The sequence below is a fragment of the Cygnus olor genome, chromosome 8 (genome assembly GCF_009769625.2).
Source record: "Cygnus olor isolate bCygOlo1 chromosome 8, bCygOlo1.pri.v2, whole genome shotgun sequence".
Lineage (NCBI taxonomy): Eukaryota > Metazoa > Chordata > Aves > Anseriformes > Anatidae > Cygnus > Cygnus olor.
Window position 1 is genome coordinate 20,173,590 of NC_049176.1, and position 18,407 is coordinate 20,191,996.

The 18,407-nt window shown below is 37.1% G+C and overlaps 1 protein-coding gene across 1 annotated transcript in view; it reads left to right on the forward strand.

Annotated features, from left to right (window-relative positions):
* Nucleotides 1-18,407, forward strand: part of LOC121074056 (vitellogenin-1) — a 43,139-nt gene that overhangs the window by 22,693 nt on the left and 2,039 nt on the right. Inside the window, exons 20-34 of the mRNA XM_040565747.1 lie at nt 3,782-3,926; nt 5,564-5,783; nt 6,673-6,845; nt 7,509-8,159; nt 8,243-8,299; nt 9,145-9,375; nt 10,403-10,609; nt 11,515-11,657; nt 12,136-12,274; nt 13,487-13,622; nt 14,323-14,509; nt 14,925-15,022; nt 15,661-15,755; nt 15,861-16,020; nt 17,216-17,377. Of these exons, the coding sequence (XP_040421681.1) occupies nt 3,782-3,926; nt 5,564-5,783; nt 6,673-6,845; nt 7,509-8,159; nt 8,243-8,299; nt 9,145-9,375; nt 10,403-10,609; nt 11,515-11,657; nt 12,136-12,274; nt 13,487-13,622; nt 14,323-14,509; nt 14,925-15,022; nt 15,661-15,755; nt 15,861-16,020; nt 17,216-17,377 (2,804 nt within the window). The remainder of the gene's footprint in view (nt 1-3,781; nt 3,927-5,563; nt 5,784-6,672; nt 6,846-7,508; nt 8,160-8,242; nt 8,300-9,144; nt 9,376-10,402; nt 10,610-11,514; nt 11,658-12,135; nt 12,275-13,486; nt 13,623-14,322; nt 14,510-14,924; nt 15,023-15,660; nt 15,756-15,860; nt 16,021-17,215; nt 17,378-18,407) is intronic.

Below are 18,407 nucleotides of genomic sequence, written 5' to 3' on the forward strand. Positions count from 1 at the left end.
AGCTACAAATTTTAGCAGAAAGATCCTTCTGGCAAACCAAAATAAAAAATATTTTCCTCCTTTGACTTAAGGGGAAATCAAATCAGACACAAAAGGGTTAAATGTATTGCCAGAAAGTATAAAATAAGTCAGTAACAGACATAGGGGATCATAGCCAAGGAGTCCACCAGCTCCAGCCCAAGCCCTCCTCTAGACCCTGCAGCATTATCATTTATAAAGTGAAGTAGTCAGCTGGAAATAGCTCCATAATGCCAAGTATATGAGAAAGCTAATACTCACTAGCTAACTTTTAGCACCATCAATTTTTCTCCGAAAAGCATTCCTGTTCACTGTTACAAAACAAATGGTTGGTGGAAATCACACAGAGCAATGAAACAGCAATGAGTACAAGAGAAGGCAAAGCAATAACTAGAGAATGTAACACTGAACCACATCACTGAGGAGGTCATAGAACAAACAAAGTAAAATCTTAAAGGTATGAAGAGAAACAACCAGGAATGATATATAAAGAGAAAGGATGTACATACATTCTGTCCAAAGTCTTAATTTAAGATGGACTTTCTCTTCCTTTTGCATAGCTCCACCAAAGAATAAGGAACCTATTGAATTCAATATTTTAGAAATTTTCTGACACTTCCCCCTATTAACTTTAAATGCTCCATTCAAAGAAATGGTTCTAGAAAACTATTGGTCTTTCAGCTGTTTGTAAGCTGTTTGAAATATTTTAGTATTAGGCACTTGTCTTGATGGTCAGTGAGTTGCTATCTATAGTAGTACCTTGACATTAAAGCTGGTCAGGATGTAAAATTATTCTAGTTTTCATCTCTCACACCCAGAAGTAAACAGTCTTCAATAGTGTTTAGTTCAGTTACATCCTACACACTGTACAGGTTATAACCTGTCACAGTTGTGGGATTTATATAAATATCCAGGAGTGGAAAAGAAATTCAGGTGAGCAATCAAAAAAAATAAAAAATTAAAGCCCAAAAACTTTGGTGATAGAGAGATTGCATTCCCAAGACAAATCAGTACACTAAGGACTCAACTTTCTTTACAGCAAAAATCAGAGCACAATTAATCATAGCATGAAGAGAATATATAGCATATGTTTCAATTCAATTCCATCAAAGTTAAATTTAATTAAGAATAATAGTTATTTTTAAGGCTCTTTTAGCATAATTATTTGGTATACTACAGATGGTTGTTTAAACATACTTTTAAACAAAATGTACAGGAAGAAGTAAAAATCAAATAAATTTAAGGAAAAATTAGAGCCCTGTGATTAAAGTATAAATATGGAGAGCTGCCAGAGAATACACTTTGCAAATATATCACATATTCATAATGACAGGCTACTGAAGTATATACATAATCTTGAATAGAGCTCTTACCATGGGGCTTTTTTGCTTGTTTCAACTGTAGGATAAGCAGAAATTGCTTCACATTTATAAGGCTGAATTACAAAATTACAACACTGTACACAACATGTATACAACATGTAATGGAAAATGCAGAAGACCCAGTGTACGCAGTGCGTGAGCTCACCATGCTGCATGTGTGGGGATAGAGGAGAGAAATGACTTGCAGTCCAAGCCTCTGTTTTTGTAACACCTTTGCTCCAAGATCAGAAAGATGATGTGCAGGAAAGGCAAACATTTTCATTTCACCATAGCAGAAAGAGAGTTAAAGATCGGGTTGGAAAATTGTCTCTTGCTTCTTATTTCTTTGGATATGATGTCTTGCTGTGCTTTAAAACCTGAAGAAATAGTTTTTCAATGATATTGTTGTTGTTTTTGTTTTAAACAGACACTGAGATCTTCTGTCTCCATGTGTAAGGCCACACTCCCTGAAATATCAGTGGGCCCAACACAGCTGAATTCCTTGTCTCTTACCCCTGCAGTGAATTTGGCTTATACTATAGCACAGCTTCTTCTCTCAACCAAAAAAATACACTAATATATATTGGAAAATCTCCCTTTTATTTTTTTCTCCCTTGTGTTGGGATCAGAGAGAACAGATTCTTTCATACCATAGCTTTAGGCCTTCTTTGTGACTGTTTTTCTTGTTAAAGCACCAGAGCTGGCTCTTGTAGCCTATTTTTACTGTGCCATGTGATTCTGCAGACATTGACATGTGTCACCTGTGATGCAGCTACATTTGTTGGCTCTCTGTGCTCAACAGGGAGGAATCGATCCTCTACTTTCATTAGGTGGCAGAAGTAGACTATTGGCATAAAAATGCCTAAAAAAAAAAAAAAAAAAAAGGGAAAGAAACCCCAGGGCTTTCTGCTTGGAGACCCAGACTGAAGTTCAGTGGTCATTTGAATTATTGAATGGGATTAAAATAAAAGCCATTTCCCTTTTTGTCCCTTTACCCAGATGAGCCATCTGAAATGCAAGTTGATTTGTATTTTCTTTTATCCCCTCAGCTTGTTAGGGAGAATATTTTATTTCAGATTCCATTCTTCAAGGTTCTCCTCTCACCCAGCATGGAGCGTTGCTGTCATGTCCTTATCTAAAAAAAGAGAGAGATGGAAAAGAAAACAAAGCCCACAGGTGACACACGTTTTATTGAGGTGTTCCACATGAAGTGCAATTGTGTGCTTTACAGTGCACACAGCACAGTAGGAGCCTTCAAGAGGAAGAGAGCACTATCAAATGAATACAAATTCATCTTTCAAATAGGTTAGATTGGAATTGCTCAGGCTATTACAGTGCGGACCATATTAAAATAGAGACCATTTTGCAGATCATCTTTCCATTTACTGTCACAAAGGCCACCGCCATTGATGGACCACAAAAGCCCCAGGGCAAGCAGATCAACTTCATATGTGAGAAACAGTATGTGGGGAATTCTGAGCTGGATGTTAGCTATGATAAATAGCTAATAAGGTAGAGCTAGCGCAATTTTATTAGCTGAAGGAAATAGGTTTTCACCTGTCAAAAATGTTTAGTATTCAAGAATGTTTTTGTGACACAAAACAAAACTCATGGTTGTCACAGCACTGTGAAGAATGTAGGTTATGGAGCCAGGGCATCAGGATATCTAGCCATGAGAGTCTCAGTCTCATGCCACAGTTTATATCACTTATCCTGGATCCATACTAATACTCTTAGACCCCACAACATTTTAATCAATGTATTGAACACGTTTACCCAAGTAGGCTCTTCACCTTCCAACACATCCTCTCTGTGATGTCTTTCCAAGCCATGTGTCTGTACCAGTGCAGTTAGATCAAGCTGGAGATACTTAATTTGACAAGTTGAGGTTAAAAATGTTGAACAGGAAATAACATTCAGTAGCTCCCCAGTCCCTCACGTTATTTTTTGAAGTTATGACAGTATTTTTCCAACTATAATATTAAAAGAAATGAGAAACAAGTTTAGCAGTGAATACACAGAAGTTTAAAATTTTAAAAGGAAAAAAAAAATCAAAATAGGAGTCTCGAAAATTTAATAGCATAGTCCACAGCCCAGCTTCTAAGTGGGCTGTTCTTCAAGCCATTAGGTATATGGAGATCCCACCAAGTACAGTTCTTTTAAGCTCAACACATGATTGCAAAAGCCTAACTGTGAGATATCTGGCCCAAGATTGGTCCATGTCTTTATTCACTCTTAGCCATCCTTGAAAATACAACTAGCAGGAAAGATGCTGTAAATATCTGTAAAGCAATTTGCAAGGTACGATACTTGTTGCTGAGTACGTGCTATAAGGCATTTTTTACGATTTTTCCTCAGCAGTGCTTTATTGATACAGGTTCCCTTTAATGTTTATTCTGCAGGTCTAAGACATTTGCTGTTACACGAAATATTGAAGATTTGGCTGCTAGTAAGATGACTCCAGTTCTTCGACCTGAAGCAGTGCTTGACATAATGAAGATGTCCTTCGATTCAGATTCTGCATCAGGCGAGACTGATAACATCAGGGTAACTGATGTAGTGTCTGACTATTCTTTTTTTTGGCTTTTAATCAGTGGGAGACCATTTCTTTTCTCCATAGGAAAACGTATGACTCACCTCTGACCAAAGCTACTTTGCACAGAATAAGTCAGGTTCAATCTAATAACACAAATAGCCCTGTGGAAGCATTATTTTAAAATCTGGAGTGTGATCACAACAGACTTGTGACACTTTTCCAAAAGAGCATTTGCTTTGGTAATTAATTTTACACTGCCATCTACAGGATAGGCCCACAATCTTTAAAATGCTTTACAATCATCATGCAATCATTACGTTCCTGGGACAGCCACAAACATTTCGTGAGATGCTCCGGTGATCAATTTGCAGAGCCAAATTTAACACCTATAGGCACCCTGATTCAAGGATGGATGGCAGTTTGTGTGTCAAGCCAGAGGACTTCCTGAGCTACAATTTTCCATAAAAGCCACTACAGGCTTTCTATGATGGGCAGCATCGTGAAGGCATCACCATGACAATTCATTCAACAAAATACTGACAGAGGTGAGGAATACATTGTCCTCTTCAGGTTTCATTGTCATCCTGCAACTCCGAAGGTTTTTCAGATAAAATAAGAGACAAAAAGAGGGTGAGTACAGCACTTTCATATGAAAAAGTCAATAGGTAAATGTACCATCAGCTGGAGCAGTTTCCAATATCCTGGAACAAGCAAAGATCTTTGTGCCTATGTGCTCTTCCTGAAAATATTTCACTCTGTGGTTATTCTTGAATGAGCAGCAACTGAAAAAATGACACTGATTAGAGCATTTCCCATTATCATTATCATTCCCTTTGGAAAGAAAGGATCAGTATTAAAATTCCATTTTTTTTCTGTGTGGTTCATGCAAGTTTGGAATTTTGTGAGACATGATAAACTGAGTAAAAATAATTTCAAACTCTGCATTATGTATGAAAAGAAAGCTTATGGTTAAGTGTTTTTTGCTTTTTGCTTCACTGCTCCAGGAAATCATAGCTTTCACTTCATGGATTTGGTTCTAATTTTAATTAATTTTCATTCACTCTTCTGCAAACATCATTTATTACAAGTAAATTACATATCTTTGAGTGGAAATTTCAAACATCTTATAGGCTTTGGCCATCTAGGAAATCTCTGTGATCTAGTTAATATATTATATTAATATATAATTTATATATAATGTATTTCTGGTTAATATATTCTCACATTCATGTCAGATCTCAAGTGAGAGAGAATTTGTGTGGACATGGATGAAGGTTCTGTAGTTTGACCCAACAATAAAGCAAAAGAAAGAACTCCAGTCAGCATGCTCAGATTGGTCAAGAATCATTTTACACAGTTTAATTCTCTGTGAAAACAAAATGAAGAAATTAGAATTATCTTGTGACATAATTTTCCACTCTTACAGCTTGAATCTCCTTTTACTCTAGATAGCCTAATCAAGGCATTCAGTTGATAACTTTGTCCAACTGAAAACCAAGTTGTTCTATATCACAGCCTAGCAATCTCAAATAAACTGGTTAATTCCTTCTGCATAATATACGCATCTATTACTGAAACAGGACTCTTAGCATACAAGTATTTCTCTTAATGTTGTCCAGTTTAACTTGATGTGTGCATTATCTAATAGGACAGACAGTCTGTAGAAGATGTTTCATCAGGAAATTCGTTCTCCTTTGGACATTCTTCTTCCCGGAAGGAGCCATTTGTTCAGTCTATATGCTCCAATGCAAGTACATTTGGGGTTCAAGTGTGTATTGAGAGGAAGAGCATACATGCAGCATTTATCAAAAATGTGCCTCTTTACTACTTAGTTGGAGAACATGCCCTTAGAATGAGCTTCAAGCCAGGTAAATAGAATTGTGCACAAAAAGAAAGCAGTGGGTGAGTGGGTGGGTGGGTGGATGGGCGGGGATGTGTGCATATATATATATATTTCTTTATGTATATATATAGTATCTTAAATACCACTAGAACTACTATTAGACGTTTCAGCCCTGCCAACATTGGTTGCAGACCCCACTGCAGGAGGAATCCACCTCTCCCCCATGGGCTTGAGCAACCATTTCCCAGCTTTCCCAGCAAGTGGCCATGCGGCGCAATACCTCTCTGCATGGCCAGCATCAAGCAGAGCTGATCTGTACCTGCAGAGCGTGTCTGATGCGTCCTGAATCATTGGATTTGGGATGCAAGCAAAGAGCAATTGGACATGGGCAGCAGATCTGATGCAGAGTCCTGTAACTACATTTTAAAAACCCAGACTCTTAAAGGGAATTATGGATTAACCCTGTCAGGATCTAGTTCTTAATGTCTTAATCCATGATCATAAAAAGCAAAAGCACAGCAGGCCACTGAATCTAGGTCTCCTAAGTATCAGGCCTAACCATTGGGCCTTTCTTTGCAATTCATGAGTAAACCTCAGTTCCTTTCTAATGCCTGATTCACTCACCCATAGTTGTTATCTGGTTAAGCAATCCAATTCACAATTCACTTGACTTAAATCTTAAAAAGATCATTCTGTTTACGGACATGAAAAGAATCTATTATTATGCTAACACTGTAAAATTCGCTTGTTGCCAGTATGTACTTCAGCGATTACTGAAATATTTTTTTAAAATTACTCAACACAAGAAATATATATATGGCGAAGAATGTCTGTATAAATCATAGCAAAATTTGGCTTATTTTATTATTGAGTTGCTACTACTAACAGTGATACTAATTGTTGTGCAATCTCAGTTTACACAGAGGCACCTATTGAAAAAATACAAGTCACAATTCAAGCTGGGGACCAAGCTCCTGCAAAAATGGTACGTTTGGTAACATTTGAAGATCCAGAGACACAAGCATCTTCCAGCAAAGAAGCAATCAAAAGAGTGAAGAAAATCCTTGATGACACTGTTGATGACCAGGTACTGCTGTAAAAATCCACTTCTAGATTTGTGGGAGGCAATACACAAAGCTTGGTTATTTATATTTATTTTACTAAGTAACCTCATTTATTTAGATGGTAAACAAAAGTTGGAAAATAAAGACAGGCTTTTGGGTACACAACTCTTTCTGATGGTCTTTTGATTAAATTCATATTTTTTGCCATAGATGTGGTGAAGGGTTGGTTTTGTAATTTTCTCTAAAGATCTCTTGCATAGTTACGTAAGACCCCAAATAGACTTTGTGTGCCCGGAAAGTAGTCTGTACCACCCCGCTACTGCAACTGTAGCAAAGAGGTATGACACCGACCTATACAACTTGCTCTGAGATAGTCAGCTATAGCACTATCATTACTAATACTAGTTACAAGTAATTATATGATCAAGTTTCTACACGTTTATTATCACACAAGGTTTTGGGGTAATGTTCTATTTGTGTGTGTTTTTAACACATTATTATGTATTAGCCTCATTGTGGTGTATTGCAAGAATGTTGTCTCAGGTACACATCTTGTCTTCTAAGGCAGTAGAGAGATTCATAGCCCTCTATATCTGATTTTACTTACAGCCTTCTGTAGGGACACAGGAAAAAAAATAAATATACATATACATGTATATCTTTTTTCCATTGGTGTCATTGACTAGGGAATAAGAAAATCCAGAAGCTCCTCATCCAGTGCCAGCAGCGCCAGCGGAAGTGCTGAAAGTACAAAGAGCAGCGCATCCAGCAGCAACTCTGACAACAGAGCATCACAAGGAGGGACCCAGACAAATCTGAAATCAAGACAGTTTAAAGCCAAAGAAAAGAAATTCTACCCCTTTGGGGACAGTAGCAGTAGCAGCAGCAGCAGTAGCAGTAGCAAAGGCAGTAGTAGTAGCAGTAGTAGCAGTAGCAAGAGCAGTAGTAGCAGCAGTAGCAGCAGAAACAGCAGCAAGGGGAGCAGCAGTAGTAGCAGCAAAAGCAACAGCAGCAGCAAGGGTGGCAGCAGCAGTAGTAGCAAAGCATCTGGTATAAGGCATAAGGCTAAGAAGCAGTCCAAGACCACATCATTTCCACATGCCAGTGCTGCTGAAGGAGAGAGAAGTGTCCATGAGCAGAAACAGAAAACGCAGAGTAGCAGCAGTAGCAGCAGAAGCGCCAGCAGCAACAGCAGAAGCACCAGCAGTAGCACCACCAGCAGCAGTGAAAGCACTGGTGTTTCCCATCATCACAGCAAATATGACAGACAAGGTGAAACGAAACATGTCAAGTCCCAATTTAACAGTCACAGTAGTTACGACTTATCTACCGAATGGGTAAAATTTTCTATTACTTTGACTTCTACTAGGAGGTGATCCTCACTGAGCTATAGGTAATAATTTCTTTTGGAATTTTCCAGGAAAGTCACCTGCCAAAAGTATACCGGCTCCGTTTCAGGTCTGCTCACACCCATTGGGTAGGTACCTTATTAAATTGCACATTCCCACTGTGGCCATAATTGATACGATCAAGCATAGTACTGAAGCACTTTACTTGGTTCATTTCACTTGATCATTCCGTATTGTCCAATAATATCATTGACAAAATAAGCAGGTTTATTAATAAAATACCAACTATTGCACTACATCCTTCTACTGCAGCACTAGCAGCCCTCAGTTTTTCAGTCAGGATAACTTTGGGCTAGATTCCGTACAATACAGCCAAGACTCAGCTAACAGAGACCATGGGATAATTATAAAGTGGTAGGACCTTCCAATAGGAATGACTGTTTCCACAGTTTTTAAGCAATCACAGCAGAAAGGCAAAATCGTTGTGTATGTGGATGGAATCAGAAACCAGGTTCAGTATGTATTATGGCACAGAAGTATTTTAAGTCTATGTTAGAAGGATGATAATGAAGTGGCTTTTGTAAGTGTTACCTGTTTATGAAAAAGAAAGATGATTTACGTTGTGTTTTTTTTTTTTATTAAATGGTAATCTCTTTTTATTTCTTAAAAAAAAAAAAAAATGTTTGAACACTTGTTAAGTGTCAGTTTTATTTTGCCTGACATTAGATCTAGACAGTGTGATGTTGCCATTTGCAATCAGTGCCTACATGGCCTTCCTATGAGCTGAAAGGTACAAGTACCTCAGATCCACATCCCTACCCAACATATTTCATGTCTGCTTTATAATAATAAAAGTCACACTCTAGCTATGTCTGAGTTGTCTTTACAGGGAGGCTGATAGCTCTGATTTTGATGTCTGAAATGTAAAACTAGAGACCAGACCATACCTTATTAATCTACTTCTGCTTCATAGCATCCAGAACAGAAGAGATCCAGCAGCTCATCATCAGCCTCCTCGGAGTCAGGAAGCAGCCACAGCAACAGCAGCAGCAGCAGTGACAGCAGCAACAGAAGTCACACAGGTGGCACCAGCAGCAGCAGCAGCAGCCACCACCACGGGGTAACAGCTGGGCACAGCTCAAGAAGCCACATGAGCAGAGGAGCCAGCGTTCACCACAACCATGATTCCAGCCTGACTCACGAGGTAGTATCTTTACTGTACAGTCAAGCTTTGCTAACTGCTGACCAGAAGCTATAGACATGGTTGCACTCTAATGAGCTGAAGTAGGCAGGACCAGGAAGTAGTCAAGTTTGTAAACTTGAAAGTGCACTGAGATTTCTTTCCCCCCTGTGTAAACATTTTTTCCAAATTCCTTTGGCCTTGGGGTTTTGATTACATTTTCTTTAATTTCTAAAGCCATTAGCTCTATGTGAAAACCTGGATTTGGAAATGATAAAAAAAAAAAAAAAAAAAAAGGGAGTGAGATTATGAAGGGGAAAAATATATTTTTCTTACCTAAGCAAAAATGAAAATTAGGAGGAAGTAAATAAGTATAACTTAAAGCCTCTGTTTTAAACCTCCTAATTATTAGCCTCCTAATTATTTTCAGATGTAGACTAGAGGGCATGAGTGCATGCTGAGAATAACTAAAATCAGAATACCCATGATCATTACTGATTGAGAAATATAAAGTCCTATTAAGCACTGTTCATCTTTATTTTTAGTATACAGTCAGTATTCTGTAATTGTATTAAGGAAATGTATCTACTTATCGTAACAGCACGAGTAGCCTTGCAAATGCAGGCAATGTCTCTGGGAATTCTGCTACTACAAAGGATTTCAGAATAATCAATTTGTTTGAAGGAGCTGTTGTATAGTAAAATAGATTGTGAATGTGTATAACACTATGAAGATACCTAGCATATAGTAGGCAGCTATTTAGAGTATTGCAATAACGTGCAAAATCTTAAGTATAAAAAGATAGTTTGGAAGAGTCTTGGATTCTTTATCAAAGCAAACGCTTCTTTGAAAATTCCTGGTGTTAATGAAATCATTAAGACTGAAACCAAAGTTATTCTTAAGTATTGAGGATATAGATAGACACACCATAAACTAAACGGATGAACGATGAGGAATGCTTTCTGCTACCAGCATACATAAACTGGACTGTAGGCTCTCCAGTGAATACACTGAAATACTTAAGCACAGATGGTTGGGGGTTGTTTTTCAGCGCAACTTCCTGGGAGATGTAATTCCACCTGGCATTACGATTGTGGCACAGGCAGTAAGGAGTGACAACAGAAATCAAGGTTATCAAGCTACAGCATATGTTCGTTCTGATGCTGCCAAAGTTGATGTGCAACTAGTTGTGGTTCAGTTGGCTGAAACCAATTGGAAAGCATGTGCTGATGCTGTAATACTGCCTCTGAAAGCACAGGTAAGTACACAGGCAGCTTTGCCAAGTGAGACATCTGAAAAGCCCACAGTTTTTTAAATAAGCACAAAGCACCTGCTGATTAGGAGGTCCAAGCAGGGAAAACATACATATTTCACTTTTGTGAAATTTCAGAGAATATCCATTCCTTTCACCATCCTTTTGAATTAAAAAAAAAAGTTACAAAATCTGTCAAAAAAATGTTGATTTTCAAGATACATCAAAATATTACCCGTAGAAGTATTTTAAAAGTTTGAAAAAATTACTGCTTCATTACTATCTATCTATTTGTTCCAATACGAGTTTGCCTGTCTGGGAATGGCTGGCTCCATAATTCACTTCAGAAGATTCATCACTCAAAGGCATTTGAAATGTTCTATTTTTTAGGATTTATGTGAAATAATAGGAAAAATTAAGGTTAGATAATGGGTTGATGTCTGAGAGAGCATAGGTTAAACTACAGGTCTTTCCTTTTTTTTCCTTTTTTTTTTTTTTCCCACCCCTCCTTGTGCTGTGCTTCCCAAGCCCCTTTCTAGGGAACAGGTCTTTGGATAATAATTTATAAAACCCTGCTTTTTGCAGCAGCAATTAACTGATTCAACCTGATATTTCAGCATTGAATAAGTAGGGTGACATTCAAAACAATAAGTATTGGGGAAGGCGAATAGAAATTTTAGTGCAGACTTCTACCAGAAAAAAATACATACTGATTATTAAATTACCAAGTTTAAGGAAATAATTTGAAATTATGGCAAATCTGAGCCTATTTAGAGTGAAAGAAAGACTTGGGAACATAAAGGATCCATGCAAAGTTTCATGAAAGAAGAAAAACTTGTATTTTGAAAAGACTAAACGTGCTTCCATGATTCTTTTCTGAAATTTGGGTGTCTGTTTTCCTGTTTGTAAAGGCTAGACTGAGATGGGGCAGGGAATGCCGGGACTACAGAATAGCAGCCATGGCTACCACAGGCCAACTGGCAAGGAAGCCAGCCATGCAGCTGAAGGTGCAGTGGGGAAATCTTCCATCCTGGATAAAAAAGACAAGCACAACGTATGTAATTTGTTCTTTCCTAAGTTGTTGTGTTGCTTTTTTTACACTAGTTGGTTTTATAAATGTACTGATTGAAAACAGTTCAATGGTACAGAAGTATTTTGTGAATGTGTTCTAGTTCCCCCTCATGTTTCACATTAAGAGATCTCTCTCAAATACTTAAAAACTTGACATGCTTAATTTCATTTTCCTTATTAAATAATTTGATATTCAGTTCAAAATGGCTCTTGGTTTTGAAATGTCTGATTCAGTCTCAAAAATTAAAAATAAATAAAAGAAAAAGTTTAAATTATCAAAATAAAAACAATTTCTTTCTTCTGGGTAGAATCAACCATTTAATCTGATCCAAAGTATGGTTTCTTTGACTTCTCAATTCTCCCATTGTTTCGCTGATTTTACAGAAATGCCAATAATCTTCATCCTTCAATGTCTGTTTTTGCTTATGGAGCTGAGTTTGTCACATCTTATTTATCTCTAGATTCATGCAATATGTTCCTGGTGCAGCACTCATGTTGGGCTTCTCAGAGGCACATCAGAGAAATCCATCTCATGAATTTATAGCAAGGGCAGCTGCAACATCTCCACGAACAATTGATACAGTAATTAAAGTTCCTGGGGTATGTGTCAATTTTATTTTTTTTCCTTACCTTGAATGGATTTTCAACTAATAACACTTTGATGCTTTATATAAAGGGGAAAAAAAAAAAAAGAGAAAAAAAAAAATAAAGGTGAGCCCTACCCTTTCAGAAAAGCTGCTGCGTACCTAACTACATGGGTCTTGAAATACATGTTCCTTGATTTTGTACTGCTTTGGTGCAATGTAGCAACAAGCAGAAGTTGAAAATCAAACTCTGTAGTGAAATACTTTATTTCCATGCTGAGAGCAGTGGTTAGGCCCAAATTGCCTCAAATATGACTGCTTTGCACTCACAGCTTTATTCATTTTACCCAGCATGACTAGTTCTGTGGGATGTATAGGGGACTCAGAGCAGATAATGGAGGCCTTGAGAACATCTTGCACTCCACTGCAACAATGTGCAGCATCTAATTATGTTTGTGCTCGAGTCCCACAGCTGCAGTGACCACACTTGATGAGACAGGTCTGAGCAAGTTACAGCAGCCACAAATTCAACTCTGCTTAAACAAACTGAAACATTTAGTTAAACTCTCAGAGCAGCTTGCACAGGCTGGATCTGCAGAATCCCACTGATTAATTGGTCCTTGTCCACCAAATCCCTGTGCACCACTTTGAAAGATTTCCCCTATGTATCTGCGGTAAATTAAAAACAGTTAGCTATTCATAAACAGAGAAATTACTGTGTCTTTAACCTTCTGTGGTGCTTTAGTATTGCAGGATCTTTATTATGCAATAATGAAGAAGTAGGCACATTAGGCATTAAGTCGATTGTCTTGGTAAATGTATTTTGTATCTACAGTAGGGAATCTTACCACTATGGCACATCATGCCACTTTTCAACCTTTAATGGATGCTGTTTACTTTTCCAGACTAATCTATCAAACTATTACTTAAATTGCTAACTTTTTAAGAATTCACTTTATTATCACTTAAACTTCATCCGTGTTTCATACTTTCCAATGTTCTTAACAATTTCTCATAAGTGAGGAAGTGAGAAAGGAAGAGTAGACAATGGTTCCTCAGAAAAAGACTGAAGTTTGGATGAATCCTGTAGAGACTAAAACAGCAACTGCATAAGTACATCTTCAAGATATTTTTTCATGAGGAGTTTTTTTTGTTTCTTTGCTTGCAGTGATGTCATGAGCAATATGGTTCAATTTATCTTAATGTTATTTCATTTCTACTTTTTCAGGTAACACTCTACTATCAGGGACTCCGAATGCCATTCACTTTGCCCTTAGGGCCATCTTCATCTTATAACACTCGAGATATCACTGCCTGGAATGTCTTTCCTGAAATAGCTTCACAAATAGCACAAGAAGATCAATGTAAATATTGCAGATATGCTTGTCTCGTGAATAAGCAATGTTTGTAGATCCATCCCCTGCTATGATTTGGACTTGTCTTTCTTTGTAGTGGTCTTCTAGGGAAGCTTAGTGTCTCTAACCCTACTTTCTCAACAGCTCATTCCATCACTTAGAATCACATTTATTGGCAGGTGAATGAAGAGACTTCACATTGAAGTAAATCTTCAGAGTTCAGGGATCATTCCTGTCTGCAAGCTGTAGAGATTGTCTTTTGCACCTTCTAAGAAGGTGCCATCTCTTCATCGAGAGGCATCAGTTTATGGGTACAAGACAGATCATGAATTTTCTGCCCTGTTTATTTTCTTCAAAAGGATTCATATGAGTTTTAAATGATTGGTATCTAACACCTCTGCAGGAAACATGAACTATTTTTTGTCATGATTACTACGTCTAATTTCTCAAGAATTTGGTATGTTTTAATCACTGCTAGCCTGAGGGGTTTTTTTAGCATGTCATTAAAATCAATACTAATATAGCCTACATCTGTTAGCTATTTGTTAGTTTTACAGACTCCGGAAACATTGAAAGCTTCTGCCAAGGAGAAGTTGAAGTTTCTTTTCTTTTTGCTGGGTAGTGCCAATCAGAGGCAGCCTTCAGTACTTTTCAGCATTATGCATGCCATTGTCACATCTGCCATTTCTTTACTTGTTTTGTTTTGTAGCTACATGTGAAATCAGCGGGGGAAATTTCAAAACGTTTGATCGCATGAGCCATACATATTCTTTCAATAAAAGCTGCAACCTGATAGTGGCCCAAGACTGTACTGAACACCCAAGATTCATCATTACTACAAGAAAGGTTGATCCCCAGTCTTTCTCAAGAGAGGTTCACATAAATACAAGCTCAGCGTAAGTGTGATTTATCCTGAAGTCTCAAGAATTAAATACAAAACTTCAGGAAGTTAGTCTGGAGATGGGAAATATCTCACTCTTAGCTGAAACTAGTTTGCAGATGGATATTTGGGGAAAGACAGGATTTTCAGGAGGAATCCTGATCTGAAACTCTGGTTTAGTTGCCCTTATCTTCGGTTACACAGTCACCCTCTGATAACCTGCTCCGTAAAACCCCACGCTGTCTTTTCTTTAAAGGTTGAATCTCAACACTCAAAGTCCCAATCAATTTTGCATTTTGAAATGAAAGCAGCTCAGTCATTCATTCAAAATCCAGATGTTCATATTGGTTGTTTGCTAGCTGTGGTCACAGATATCTCTATTTTTCACATTTTAAATTAACCATTAGCTTTTCTTTTTTTTTTCTGTCAAGCAACATCACAATCTGTCCTGCAGCAAATTCATCTCTCCTTGTGGCATGCAATGAAGAATCGGTACTATTACACAGTGGAGATTCTGAATATGAAAAAGGTAAACTGTGATACTCACCTTTCTTGGTCTGATTTAGAAACTAAATATCTTCAAGACTGTGTTTTTATAAACTTCACAGAAGCAACACAATCTTAAGAAAATACAAGTGGGATTAATTCAAAGAAAAACTAGAGACTTTCTTAATGTTTCTATTAATTTATAATCTTGTGTTTTCCATAGAAGATGCAGTCTTACTTTTCTTCAGTATGACTAAGGAGTAAATAAAACCAATTCTTAAATATATAGTATGTCCAGGCTTGTACTTTTTTTTTTAAACAAAAAAAAAAGTGCTTGTTATACTCACAGTTATATGCTTTGGGCCAGATATTTGCTGGAGAACCACCAATTTTCATTTCAAGACTTAATAGACTGGTTACAAAAGTCAGTTACAACTACAGGGAACATCAGCAGAATGTTTTTAGAAATTAAGAGATCATTTCTTCTCCTTTTTTGTTTTCTCTCTCACAAAATAAAACAGACATTCCGACTGCAGCAGAACAATGATCTGCTGATGTGTCAATGATCAATGACTGTGAAGGAAAAGGCATTCTAATTTATTTTGTGCTACTCGGTTCCTGTTCCTCCATTAATTTAAAATTAGACAGATCACCTTATGATGATTAACTATCTTTTTACAGGTAATATTAAAATTTATAAAAATGGAACAACAGTTATTGTTGAAGCTCCAACACATGGACTGAAGAATGTAACTTTTGATGGAATGATCCTTAAGGTATGGGGCTTTTTTTCAAGGTTACTGCTTTTTTTCCATGTAGTGCCTTGGCAATGTAACAGACAAGCACTTCAGTATTCACTACAAAGGTGTGTTATTTTATAGGTTACTGTTGCTGCATGGATGAGAGGAAAGACCTGTGGAGTTTGTGGAAATAATGACAGAGAAAAGCACAATGAACTCCTAATGCCAAATCATAAACTGGCACACAGCTCTTCTGCTTTTGTTCATTCATGGGTATTGCTAGAAGAAACCTGTTCTGGTGGTGAGTAGATCTAAAAACAATTTATACTTGGGGAGAATACAATTTCAGTTTTCTTCTGCCAATAACTGGAAAGGATTAAAAAAAAAAAAAGGCACGATATATCTTTTACTTTAAAAAAGACAATAGCAATATATAACCATTGTAACTTCATTAACTGTTTAAAACAGTGCCTATAAACACAGCGAATATACAATACAGTAAAAGTATTTGTATCATGTGCAGTTCAATGTTAAATAATTGATTCTACTATAATTTCTTACACTGAGTAGCTTTTTTCTTGGAGAGGCAAAATCAGACCTAATCTTGCCTCAACTAGAGTCAGTGTGATTTTCACCACTGAGACAAGGCAGTTTCATCTGTTGTCTGTAGACTTTATTTAATAAAACAAGTGGCATTCTATGAATGCCATAGGTCAAATCTTAAGATTATGTAAATTTTCAGAGTGCTCAAAATTAAATTTTTGTTCTGCATCATCCGAGGGTGCAATCTCAGGGAAATATTTAGAAATACTCCTAAGGTAAGAATTTCCTCTCACATGGAGCTCGAAGAATAATGATGGTCTCCCATAACATCAATACAGTTTTGTTCCACAGGTCTCCACTTACCTTGGACCTGAAACAACTTTATTGAAGTTAATGGTTGTTTTCTCCTTGACTTCGTTGGCAGTAGAATTGTACTTATCAGTATGTCAGAAAACAGAGTCATAGCTTGGATCCTGTTAAGTTACATTATACCTTTCTAGTGAGATAATTGCAGCATTATAAAAATCATCCAATACAAAAATTATCCTTGATGTTATTATATAAATGCTGCCATTTTTTTTATCCATTCACAACAGTTGACATTTTTCCTAATGCAATGAAGTAGCCATTGTGCTTGCAGTATCTATTCTTAATAGCTTTCAGACATGAGAGGTTATTTTCTGTGTATTATGTAGTTCTAAAAAACTGGATATACATGATTCCATTTGGGTTACATTGTGCAATTACATTTTAAAAATAGCTCCCCTTTCAGAATCTTTCTTCTATCCCCCAACTTATTATCATCCTATCTCGATAACCTCGCTACTGTGAAAATGGTTTGTCAGGGACCTGTGTTTTAATAAAAGCTGAAGAGAAAATATGGACCTTTATTATTGCAAGGATCGATTGGGATTTATTTCTACAATTTTAACTAACTTTCCTTTTCCTCTTAGGGTGCAAACTGCAGCGCAGTTATGTGAAGCTGAATCGAAATCCTACTATTGATGGAGAGGAGTCTACGTGCTATTCTGTTGACCCAGTACTGAAATGTATGAAAGACTGTACTCCAATCGAAAAAACTTCTGTTAAGGTTGGCTTCCACTGTTTCCCAAAAGGTATGATATTTTTCTCTTTCTGTGTCACATATTGTAGGAGCTCTGACAGAGTACTCGAAAGAAAAAAAACACAGCACAGCCACGCACAAACCTGTATTGCTCTAGCTCCCCTCTGAGCTGCTGTTTTTAATCCCATTAGTATTTGCTATAACCACTGACAGCACTGGCTAGCTAAAAGCTAGTTTAGGTGATGGCAGGTAGCATCATCTGAGAAAAACATTTGAGGTGGTAAAAGGGGCAGCAGAGATCGATATTTTTTTTTTTTCACATTTTCAGGATCTCCATAAAGTTGTGATAAGCAACAGTAAGTCCTTTTATGCACATTACAGCCTGCAATTTTGTGTAGACCAGGGCAAGCAAGGCAATTGAAAGTCAGTCAAGTAGTGTGACATGACTGCTGTGATTAGGCTGCCATGCTATGCCACTGTGCAATACATCAGCAAAAAACACATTGCTGAAATGTTCTCTAGATTGTTCCAAAAAAATGGTTTGTTTTTGAAAGTATTTTATACAGACATACTTGTGCCCCAGATTTTTTAAAATATTGAGCCTTTTTCTCTTTTCACTTATATGAATTTGTCATGGATGCAATGCATCGTCTAACACAGGTTTACAGTACAGTTATACAAGTTTGAGAGGAGAATCCAGCCTTGAATCTATAGATATTTCTGGTGCATTCTTTCCTAAATCTTTTAATGGATCACATAGTACATAGGTACTGTGCGCTAATAGTTTCTAATAGCTCCCTGAGAAGAGAATAGATGCTAGATGCATCCTTTTATGAAAAGAAAAAGACACCCTAAAAAACAAACAAACAAAAACTTCCAAAATCTTGTCATATCCATGTTTCACAGATTCCTTTTGTGTGTCCAAGTCTATATCTCTGAAATGTCATCACCCCAGGCCACTTACTGCCTCAGAATATTAGGTTGTAATAAAGCTGTCTCATTCTCTCACAAAAATGTGTTAGAAAAGAGGAAAATCAGAGAAGGAAAAAAAAAAAAAGATATGTTAGTTGTCTCAACCACTG